The sequence below is a fragment of the Gavialis gangeticus genome, unplaced genomic scaffold (genome assembly GCF_001723915.1).
Source record: "Gavialis gangeticus isolate Ggan-Ray unplaced genomic scaffold, GavGan_comp1, whole genome shotgun sequence".
Taxonomy (NCBI): domain Eukaryota; kingdom Metazoa; phylum Chordata; order Crocodylia; family Gavialidae; genus Gavialis; species Gavialis gangeticus.
This window is the reverse complement of record NW_017728973.1, coordinates 1,233,538-1,245,229: the sequence shown is the minus strand read 5'-3', so window position 1 is coordinate 1,245,229 and position 11,692 is coordinate 1,233,538. Positions and strand designations below refer to the sequence as shown.

At 41.4% G+C, this 11,692-nt stretch overlaps 1 protein-coding gene across 10 annotated transcripts in view; it reads left to right on the top strand.

Annotated features, from left to right (window-relative positions):
- The window catches only part of ATP6V0A1 (ATPase H+ transporting V0 subunit a1), a 72,971-nt gene that overhangs the window by 11,284 nt on the left and 49,995 nt on the right, over positions 1-11,692 (top strand). For 7 of the 10 annotated variants that reach the window (XM_019505834.1, XM_019505896.1, XM_019505817.1 and 4 more), the window contains exons 2-7: positions 1,739-1,898; positions 2,192-2,270; positions 2,563-2,660; positions 3,670-3,798; positions 10,258-10,361; positions 11,361-11,487. In XM_019505834.1, the coding sequence (XP_019361379.1) occupies positions 1,782-1,898; positions 2,192-2,270; positions 2,563-2,660; positions 3,670-3,798; positions 10,258-10,361; positions 11,361-11,487 (654 nt within the window). In that variant the 5' untranslated portion in view covers positions 1,739-1,781. The remainder of the gene's footprint in view (positions 1-1,738; positions 1,899-2,191; positions 2,271-2,562; positions 2,661-3,669; positions 3,799-10,257; positions 10,362-11,360; positions 11,488-11,692) is intronic. The other 3 variants (XM_019505852.1, XM_019505879.1, XM_019505887.1) reach the window with 1 other exon arrangement.

Below are 11,692 nucleotides of genomic sequence, written 5' to 3'. Positions count from 1 at the left end.
AGAAAGCAAAGAGCTGGCATTGGGATCATGTAGTTGCGGCTGGTCCTAGTTTGAGCAGGGAGTGGACTAGATTAGCATTTCTCAGCCTGTGGGTCATGACCCAAAACTGGGTTGCAGGAATATATGAAAGGGTTGCAAACAAACTTCAAAATAGATTCTCCTTCAAAGGAGAAAAGTGGGGAAATAGTGGCTTTTCCCTTGCAGGCTGGCAGAGCTGTAGCCTGAGAGGGGCTGCTTGGGGGCCCCCCGTCCAACACACTGTGGGGTTGGGGTGGGAGGCAGCAGGTCAGGAGGGAGGAGCACTGGGTGGGAATGATCATTGTTTTTTATAAATGAGTCCTGGTACAAAAAAGGTTGAGAACCACTCCACTAGATGACTTCCTGAGGTCCCTTCCAGCAGTGACTTTCAATGATTTTCCAAGGGTGACTTGGGTTGTGAACCACTTGTTTGGATGTTTTTGGTTGTGTTTGTGTGCATTGTAGTGGGGTTCATCCAGTTCTTTCTCTCTCTCTGTCATTTAAAAGGAGCTTTTTCATTAAACCCAGACAGGAAACAAAACGAACCAAATCCCCTTGTCAGCTTCAACATTGGGGATGTTAACTTTTCATATACTTTGAAGTGGAGGATTGGGTTTTAATAGACATATAATTAAAAATCTCTGCTTGTGGGGTAGCTGGCTGCACGTGCAATGCTTGGAGGGCTGAAGCACAGCATGTGCTGTCCCAGCAGCTAATTGTGCTTCAGTTTGAAGGCAGGAATCAGTGTGGTTAGAACAGAAGTGAAAACATCACTTATTTATATTTAGGCCCAAATAAAAATGGGAATATTAGATCAAGAAAAATTTAGCACCACTAATAACCTTAGACCTTCTTTTGGGACACATCGGTTTGGCACCTTACACTGCTTACTAAGATAATTTAACGAGCCTCAAGGTTTGGCTTTAAGGTGGGGCAGGAGTGGAAGCTAGTATACAAAGTGGTAGCCAAATGGAGGGCAAATGAATATGCTTTCTGCTCCTAACAAAGATGCACTGTAAAGCAGCACTTGGTGTGCTAGACTTCTTGAAGAGTTCTAGTGTTGTGTGAGAGTAATGCTGTAGTGTTGTGTGAGAGCTTTTCCTTGCTAATTCAGAGATGCTGTCAGCTGATATTTGGATGATTCTAGGATGACACTGTAGCAGGCAGCTTTCTAAGCCTGTTAGATGACATGCAGGTTGGCTTGCATCTGAGAGCTGCTCTTCAAGAGCAAAGCTTGGAGCGGAAGGAGGCAGCCCTTGGGAAACTACAACAAATTCTTTGTCCTGTTTTAGCTGTATGTGATGCCTTGCAGACCTCATGATGAGGTGGGTTCTCTCCCTTCTCTTTGCACTGTGGAATTATGGATAACATCTATTGTGACTTATGCAGGAGCGTTTCCTAATTAGGCTACATAAGAGCCTTTCCTTGGATTGCAGAAAAATCAGTTAACTTCTAAAACCATGTATAAAAGATTCCACAGTTCCCACTTTCAAATCGGGGCTCACCTTGGCTTTTGGTAGCTCCTCTTTCTGAGTGAGTGCCAACTATTTTGTTTAAATGTGGTGCAACAATACAGAGCTGGAACTTCTCACCATTATAGTGTGCATTTATTTATCCTGCTGAAGAATTTCTTCTTTTTGCAGATGCATCTGTAAAAAGGAATCTAGCCTTTCAGACCCTACTTTGGTTTCTCAGCTTTTAATTCTTTTCTTTTTTTAAGGTTATAATTCCACTCCTGACTTGACTGATACTTTCCTTCCGTCATGGGGGAACTCTTCCGGAGTGAGGAGATGACCCTGGCCCAGCTTTTCCTCCAGTCGGAAGCTGCCTATTGTTGTGTCAGCGAGTTAGGAGAACTTGGGAAAGTTCAGTTTCGTGATGTAAGTAGATTTTTTCTTCTGTTTCTAAAATGTATCAAATTAAAATCCTGGCTACTGTGGGTTTTATTTTTTTGCTTAATTATGACAATTTACTCTTTGCTAATTTGGTGTCCATTTGTGCTGTAGGAACATCTGCTGATTCCCTTTAGATATTTAATTGTCAGTAAAATAATTAATGTCACAAAAAATGTCTTTGTCTTTGTCTCTAGAAAAATGCATGCAATATTCTTGACAACTAGTGGTAATGAACCTTCTCATTACACATTCCTAAGGAAATACATTTCTGTTTGCAGCTGAACCCAGATGTGAACGTGTTCCAGCGTAAATTTGTTAATGAAGTTAGAAGGTGTGAAGAGATGGACCGAAAACTCAGTATGTCCTCATTTTATTTTGATGTATTTCAGAATTCATACTAGTATCTGACCTTTCCCTGCAGAGACCCATCGTAATGTGTCAAAGAAACTATAGCTCTGTTAAAGCAGCTAAGCAATGTGTATTCTGATTGAGGTTGTACTAAGAAGGGTGGCTTGAGTGGGGGATTATGCTATTGCTTGTCAGGGAAGGGAAGGAGAAACTTAGGATGGAGGGAGTCGTGATATTGCAGTTTCTTGTCCGTGTTTCTGTTAGTGAGTCTGATAGTGAAACACATTTTATCTCCCTCTAGGGTTTGTTGAGAAGGAAATTAAAAAAGCAAATATCCCAATCCTGGACACTGGTGAGAACCCAGAGGTGCCTTTTCCACGTGACATGATTGATTTGGAGGTAATGAGTTTAAAGCTATGTTGTAATATATGAGCCTGTGTAGTCATACCAGTTAGAGTATTTGGAGTTTAGCGCAAAGTATGCAGGACAGGGGTGGCAATTTCACCCTGGCCAGATCTGAGCAACAGTGGCTCCTCTTAGATCAGATCTGCGTGGTCATATTTGGGGGCCAGCATGGGTCTGGGGCTGTGCAGCAACACAGAGCCACATTTGGGCAGTGCAGAGCTAGGGGCATGTAACAGGTGCAGAGCTCTGGCTTGGCATCTGCACAAAAATATGTCTGGGCAGTGGCATGGAGCTGGAGCCAAGGGCGTGCAGCAGTGTGGATGTGACTGTGGACGGAAACCCCTCAGTTCTGTGTTGCTCCCCAAATGTGACTCTGTGCATCTACATGCCCTGGGCTCTGTTGCTGCCCAGCCAGGATTCCTTACTGACACATGCCCTTGGCTCCATGCTGCCCAAATGTGGCTCTGTGCTGCCACACAACAGTTAAAACTCTGATTTCAGTTTAGCTGCATTAATTTATATCAGCTTAGAGTTGGGCCCGCAAACATTATTTTGGTTCACATGCTGTGTTGTATGCACACAAATTGCTCTTTAAAGATGAAGGACTGAGTTTAGAACTCATGTGAACTGGTGCAACTGCTGACCTCAAGAGAACTGTGCAAAATGACAGTTTGCGGTCATTTTGAAATCAATATGTAAAGAGACTTTACCAACCCAGAAAGAACACAGGTAATCTTTGTATAGAGCAAAGTTGGTGTTGTGGTTTTTTTGTTTTGTTTTTTTTTGAAGCTCTGTCCTTGGGAAGGATGTGGAAAGGTCTAGCACAGATCTGCAGTAGTTATGCAGACTTCAGCTTGATGCAAGTGGCATTCCATAACTATATGCAATTGAATCTTAAAAAAAAATCTTACCCAGAATACAGTCACTAGTTGGGATTAGTAGTGTTTATTTTTTAGATTCATACTAAACTTTGTCATTTATATTTTCTCTTCCTCTACCACAGGCAAACTTTGAGAAAATTGAAAACGAGCTTAAAGAGATCAACACAAACCAGGAAGCTTTGAAGAGAAACTTCTTGGAGCTGACAGAGTTAAAATTTATACTGCGCAAAACACAGCAGTTCTTTGATGAGGTCAGAATATCGGGATTTATAACGCTTGGACAACTGGTCCTTCGGTCACAAATTTACCACTTTTATTTATTCTCTAGAGGCGGTTTATTTATTTATTTATTTTCAGTTGCTATTTTGGAAAGCAATGTTACATTTATACTCTTGGTTTAAGAAGCTTTCTCAAATTATTTACCATTTTTTATTTCATGCACACATAGTGAATCATGGTTTACATTTCCTGATTTTATTTTTTTTTTGTTTTTGTTTTTGTTTTGTTTTTTTTTTACAGTTGTTCACAGTAAAACACAAAACCAATCTCCACAATTAACTCTTAACAAAGTGTTGTTTCTAGGGGTGCACAGATAAAGATTATTATTATTATTATTATTATTATTATTATTATTATTATTATTATTATTATTATATATATATATATTTTTTTTGCCAATACCTGTGGCTGATACCAATCTGATAGCTGATATGCAGCTTGGAGAGCAGCTTCCAGCTGGTAAGTCTGGAGTGGGGAGTGGGGCTACGCAGATTGAGGCCTCTATGGTGAGGGAGGGAATGGGGCAGGGGCAGGCTCTGCCCAGCTGGGGCAGGGTGCGGGGCAGACCCACAGGCAGTTTGTCCAGGGGGCACAGGAAGGAGGGGAGGGGAGGTGGTTCCCTACACTGCGTGCACCCCAGGGTAGACATAGGGGGCATATGGCCCTCTGAAGTTTATGCATGGGACGGGGTGCCTGCTTCAGGCTTAAGGCCAGGTACTGCGCCAGCCTCTTGGTGGGGGACCGGGCTGGAGCTGTCCTTCAGGCAGGCAGTGCTGGGAAGGGGTGTTATGGGTGGGGCTACAGCAAATTTTTTGGTGGCTGTAGCCACCCCATGCCCCTGCCCCTGTGCTCTCCACAGAAAGAAGCTGGTGCAGCTCCTGGCCCTGAGCCCGCTGTGGGCAGCCCACACTTGCCCCACACAGATCTAGGGGGCACATGCTCCCCATGCCTGCCTTGGGGGTGCGTGCAGCAGGAGTCGCTGCCCTCCCTGCCCTCATGGCTCCACCCTGTGCCTTGCCCTGCCTTGGGTGGGCAGTGCCTACCCCTGCCCCACTCCCTGCCTCACAGTGGGGGCCTCAATAAGTCGTCCCCCCCCATGCCCCTTACCTTCCCCATACCCCTTTTTCTCCCCCACAGACTTACTGGCTGGATGCTGCACTCCAAGCTTCCGGGCTGCATTCCTGGCCGCGTACATGCTGTGGCTGTGCACATGTACGCAGCATTTATTGATGACTTTATTGACAATTGGCATTTTTGGCCAATGGAGCCAATAATGTCAACTTTCCTTTTATCAGTGCTGACCTGATATTGACTGATATACTGGTACACCTCTAGTTATTCCCTATTTTTTTTAAGAAACCTACACAGGTCAGGAAACAAAAAAAACCTCTGGTAGTATAGGCCCTTCTCCAATTCCAATGTGGTGGTGTTCTTTGTATAAGTATGTAATTATACCCCACAAAACTGCAGTGAGGGATGAATGTTAAGCTTTGCTGCAAAATCAGTTAGAAACTTAAGTGTGTCATTGTGGGTTTAATTCAAAACCCATGCTAATGGAAAAATTCCTGTTGACTTGAGCTTTTGCTCAAACATTAAAATGCTCAGTCACAAAGTCTGGAGTAGAGCTGCTACTTAAATCCCTAACAGGTCCTAGTTGGACCTTTTTGTTTGCTAAACATTTACCGAAATGTTTAGCGCATACAAAACCAGTGCAAAGACTTTCTCCAGACAAGTTAAATGCTACCTTATGTCACTAGTTACTGTAACAAAATAAAAGACTGGCAAATAAATTCCACCTGAAATAGACTTGAATCTTCCCTGTTTAAAACACAAAAACCTTAATCTTCAGCTTTCTTTAAGTGGGGAGGCTTTTTTTTTTCCTGTTTTCATTGCGACATATCTGTTTCAATAACAGCCTAGAGTTTTAGCCCCCATAATTGTAAGGATAGAGAGATTCTCCTGTTTAATTATCAAACTGCCATCCTTTGGCACTAGATGGCTTTTCCATGAACAAGAAAATTACTGTTTAACTTTGAAGTTGTTTCTGTTCTGTTCGTGCACAGTCTTCATGTTTGATAATATGGGTGTTTCTGAATGATCAGTGAAGGGGTTTGGTACTGTATGATTAACTTGTCTTCAAGTGTTGAATGTCAGCTTGCAAATTACTGATTCTATGGGTCAGGGGCTGTGTGGCCAGACGGTGATAACCTGAATTCACTGCTTGACTGCAGTAGGAGTTGTTGCCTGTCTGCCTGCCCTAATTGAACATGGAATTAAATGCAATTACTGTTTAAGACACATAGCAGAAAGGGAGGTGCTTAGCAATGATGTTGCACAAAATTTTAGTAATTAACAGCTAGGTGACAGTCATCTTCAAGTGTAGCATTAATATAATTAAAATGTAACCAGATCAGAATCTAGGTAGAGTTAAAACAGAAAACATACTTTATTCTGTTCATTAGAAGCATGTTGCAAAGCAGTTCCTTGAGCTTTACTGCAGCTTGAGGACAACTTTTTTACATAGGTATCAATCTCTCTGACTAACCAGTCCTCAGCATTGGCAGTTGCACAGCAGAACTTAACTTACAGCAAAGTAATATCACCTTAAGAGCTATAATAATTTACCACAATGGATATCAATTATAGTAAATTCCATGGGAGTTGCCACATTTAGGACTGTAAACTTCAGTATATACAGCAATTAACATATAAAATAGATAAACCTGACTAGGTTTTGTGATTTGAGATCTGCCTTTAGTGGGGTTTTAGAGACCTAACATTGCATGCATTAGCTTATATCATGAATGATGTTTTTGTTTCTTCACTAAGGCCATTCGCACAGTGCCTTTAACATTTGAAGACCTTTGTAACTAAAAGATTGTATATCTATGATAATAAATTACACAAGAAATGGCTCTCAATTGAAATTATTTTGACTCTCTTATTGTGTGTTCTAGAATATGTGAGCAGTCAAGGAGGGAGAATGGCCAGAGTATTAGTTGTTTAAAAAAAGGGAAAAAAAGAAGTGAACAAACAAGTGTGAAGCCATTTCTTGTCCATAACATGTTGATGATTATAATGATCCTTTTCTCAGTCTTCTTGTCTTTGCTTATGAAGAGCAGCATGAGCTGGAGAGATTTCTCTGAATCTTTTACCATAAGCACCCTAGAATATGTGAGCATAAAAGAAGACTGGAAAAGTAACGGTTAATGGCATGCAGTCCCTTGTCTCCCTTTCCTCTTAACTTTTTTTCTCACCATCTGCTTGTTTTTGTTTTTGTTTTACATCTGTCATCCCCCTCTGGGTTCTGGGTTAATAAGTTAGATGGCGAAATCAATCCCTTCTAGTTCTTGTGAAAAGTGAAGGAGTTTCCTTTGCACTGAAAGAGGCTTGAATTGTATGTGCTGCTCACAGCTATCCAGAGCATTTGCAGAAGAGACCTACCTACTGCTTGTTTTTTCTTTTTGCTAATTGAAAACAATGAAGTTTAATTTTTAGAGTCTTAAAATTAATGGCAGCCTAATGTGTTTATAGTGATCAAGCATATCTTAAATGGATCAACATTAAACATTGCATCTTCCAATCTGTTGCCTTACTGTGTATAGAAATGTGAAGGGTTGAGTTTTTTTCCCCCCTTAATTTGTAATTAAAATCATCCATGACAGTTAATTTATATTAGTGATGTTCCACTGAAAGCTGGTCAAGATCACAGTAGGGAAGGGACCCTATAGAGTGATCAGTCCTCTCCTCATCCTGCAGCTTGGCTGGATCAATCTTGCTTTTGCGAAGTCTCCTGGCAGTCAGAATAGGTAGGCTGGAGTTAAATTTCATAGTAGTTGAATAACTCGACCTGCCAAAGATAAAATTCTCTGTTGCTAAGCCCTGCCCTCTGTAGGGCATGGAGCATCACTAACAATCTAGTAGCAGCACATGTTTTCTTACTAATAAATGCAATGCAAGCCCCTTTGTTAAAACTGATCCTGTTCTATCTGTTAGTTTTAGAAATGCTGCCACTTTACTTTCAAAGTATCATTTAGTTTTTGGTTTGCTGGGGTGGCGGGTGTCTGTCTGTCTGTGTTGGTTTGGGGCACCAAACTTGTCTTTCTTTGGTTATGTTCCTTCGTGAAACATTAAGGTTTCCATACAGCTTACTCTAATTGGGCTTGATTGACCAGGGTGTTGTGATGGATTGGATTGGCCCAGAAAATAAAAGTTTTTTCCTTATTAATCTTTTAAAAAGTAAACTGATGGTTACCTTAAAATCTTTCTTGGTTTTGGGGGTGGGCGTGGGGGTTCTTTTTTTATTTTTCCCCAGAACACCTGTAAATTGCAGCTAAATATCTGCAGTCAGGCAGCTGAGCTGCATGTGGTATGTCAGCCTTGCAAAATTCTCCTTGCCCAGGAAAAGTGAGTTTCTGGATAGGCAAGTAAATCATCCTTCAGGAATTTCTCAGTATTGGAAATCATTGTGGGAAGAGGGAGACGTGTGCAACTTCATAGTACAAGGCTGAGGTATGTACATGCAGTTTACATTTTCAGTGCTACATTCTGCCTTCAGATGTGAGCAGCGAGCCCTCAGCGGATCAGTGGGAGACTCCCTCTCCTCCCCTTATACCTCTGAGGGTAGAATATGGCCCTTATTAGTGCTGACCAGTTTCTTCATTTCTCTTTTTTCATTGTATAAGCTGTAGGGGTGGAAATTTTTGGCACAGAATTGCTGGCTCTGTCATGTTAATGTAATGCAAGAGGGTGCAGTCTGAACATCCTCCTTCATTTGAATTGTTGAAACATAAGTTCTGTTTCCAGGAATTTGGGCCTGTGGGCTTGTCACTGTACATGACAAACTAAATTGCTTCCTATTTTATTGTCTGAAAAGCTAGAAAATACAGGGTGAGTGAGCTTTTTCATGTAGTGCTTCAGCAGAACTGTTGACATAGAACTAATTGGGTATAACTTGACCTAAGCGCAGTGCTGCCGGATGGCCATCTATTCAAGTGCCTAAAATTCTAATGAAAAGCAAACATGTGTTTTGCCAAACACATATAGTTAAAGGTATCCTGCCTTTATGGGAGAGAACTTGACTTGTCTGGTAATGACAGTAAGCAACCAGGACTTGCATGTTTTATTACTGGCTCTGTTACTGATGTGCTGACCTTATGTGCTGAAAGGTGAAATAAGACCAAGGTTGCCAGTTAGTAAAATGAATAGGACACCTCGTGCACGCTTCATTGGGACGTTATATACAATTTGAGTATAATAGGCCCAGTTTATAGTCTGCACTTCTATCATGTATTGAGGCAGATAAGTGTGTAACAAACTTTTTGCAGGTAACATTCTTCTGTTGCTGCATAGATCAGGCTATTTCTGAGAGAGAGAATCCATACTGATAGTGACATTCCATTTAAAAAGGCAGTGCCTCTGAATAACACCTATAATACCTTGTTAGTAATAAATAGACAATGCTTCAGTTTTACTGTATGTAAAAGAATATCTGTATATCTTCCCTTCATTTGTTATTTTTCCAAACTTCATGAAACAATGTTTATAGCATGAAGGGTCTCTCTTTCTGCTCTATTGACACAGGTGAGGCCTTACCTGGAGTACCATGTCCAGTCCTGGGCCTCTCACTTCAAGAAAGATGGGGACAGATTAGAAAGGGCCCAGCAGAGCGTAACACAAACAGAGACATGAGAAGCATGAGTTATGAGGAAAGGATGAAAGAACTAGGATTATTTAGTCAGAAGAACTGAAAACTGAAAGGTGGTATGATAACCATTTTCAAATACCTGAAAGGTGATGGATGTATGTAGAGATTAGACTATTTTATGTAGCTGTAGGGGACAGGCCTAGAAGCCATAGCCTCAAACTGCAGCAGAGAAAATCTAAGTTGGAGATGAGGAGGGATTTTCTGACTATGAAGGTGGTTAAATGCTGAAACAGGCTATCTAGAGAAGTTGTGGAATCTCCATCCGTGGAATTTTTTAAGAGCAGGTTAAATAAATATTTGGCTTGGATGGTTTAGTTAGGAATGATCCTGTCCTGAGCAGGGTACTGGACTACATGAACCTAAGGCCTACTTTCCTATGAACTCATGTTCCTAAGGAATGTTTTTAATTCTTGGTAACATAGCTTATACTTATGAAAACCGAAAAATTTCCACCTCTTTTCAGAATATGTCCCATCAGCACTTTGTTCTTGTGTTGCAGTTTCCAGACACTCCCCCCCACCTCCCCCAACCCAGAGCTTTGCTGAACCACTCTGCTTACCTCCTGTTTCTTTCCTTGTGTGATCCTTAGTGTCTGTTCTTTCATCTTTTTGTTCTGTTTTATTTTCTCTTTTCTTTCTTTGCCCCTTCAAGCTGTCTCCTGGTTCCTCGTTCCCTGCATGCCACTAACTAGTTTCATTAGATATTAATTGATTTGTGAATTCAGGCTGAATTGCATCATCAGCAGATGGCGGATCCAGATCTGTTGGAGGAATCCTCTTCGCTCCTGGATCCAAGTGAGGTGGGAAGAGGAGCCGCCTTACGACTTGGGTAATGAGAATTTTTATGCCTTCTGTTTTCTGTTACTTGGCTTAATTATTTACTCCCATTTTTTGTGTAAGCCACAGTGCTTCAAGCCCAATCCTAAATTATCTTTCTACATGGGGTTGGGAGGAGGGGTCAAAGCCTATAAAAGCTGGTCTGAAATCAGCTAGTGTTGATACTCATTCTTTCCTTGTCCTACGTGAGCTTATTTTCCAACCCCTACTAATCCTGGAAATAAGTAGCTGAAGGAGGGAATTACAACTCTGTTGTCTTGTGGATCGGCACAGAAGGCTGCAACTAATCTATTCCCTAAGCAGCTAGGGCTTAATTTCAAGCATGGTGAGCATTTGCAGTGTTCACTGAAGTCAGTAGGAACATTAGGTATAGCATATATTTGAAAAAATCCACTTTTTTTTTAAATATCCTTTTTTGTAAACAGATTTCAGATCATCCTTGTCACACACGTGCAGAAGCCATTGTTGTTTCTGTGATGCCCTTTTATTTTGACCTGTGGGCTTTAATTGTTGGCTGTCTTGAAAGCAAATGCCCGTGGTCTTCTGTGGGTCAGCTTTGAGAGCAGCGTAGCCTGCTATCGCCTTCCTTGCTCTATGAAATCTTTGGCATCAAAGTTAACCAGAGTTGTGCGAGACTGACAATAACAGGCATGGAAATTGTGTGACTAAGTGAAACGCATCAATTCAAGCTGTGCATTGCTTTCTTAGTTGTTAATTTTGCAGATAGGGTTTGCTCTCATAAAGAGGGTAAGGGGTAGTCCTAGCTTTTGGTATTGTACAGCTGTTGCCTCTGCTTTTTTTGTGTGTGTTTGCTTATAACATTTTCCACTCTGACTAAAGAGTGAATTTAAAACAACTCAGCTGGATTTTGTAGTTTAAACCTGGATTTATTAGTTAGCAGTACAAAAGCAACAGAGGCTTCAGTCTTGTGTGTCTAAATTAAACTTTTTAGATGCAGTGCCTCAGTTTTTTTCCCTCTCCCCTTCCACAGATTTGTGGCTGGTGTGATCAACCGTGAGAGAATCCCTACATTTGAGCGCATGTTGTGGCGAGTGTGTCGAGGGAACGTATTTCTGCGTCAGGCAGAAATTGAAAACCCCCTGGAGGATCCTGTAACGGTAAAAGAAACTGATATCTGTGGGGACAAAATACTGTGTAAGATCCCAAGTACCTGTCAGAATTTGTGAGACTAAGGTCCCAAATACCTGTGTGTATGAACAGAGGAACTTTACCCACGACCTTGGGGCTGAATCCTACTGTGAGCTCAATCAGGGTGAGACCTTACGTGCATAAGATTCATTGCAGACTTAAGGCCTTGAATTA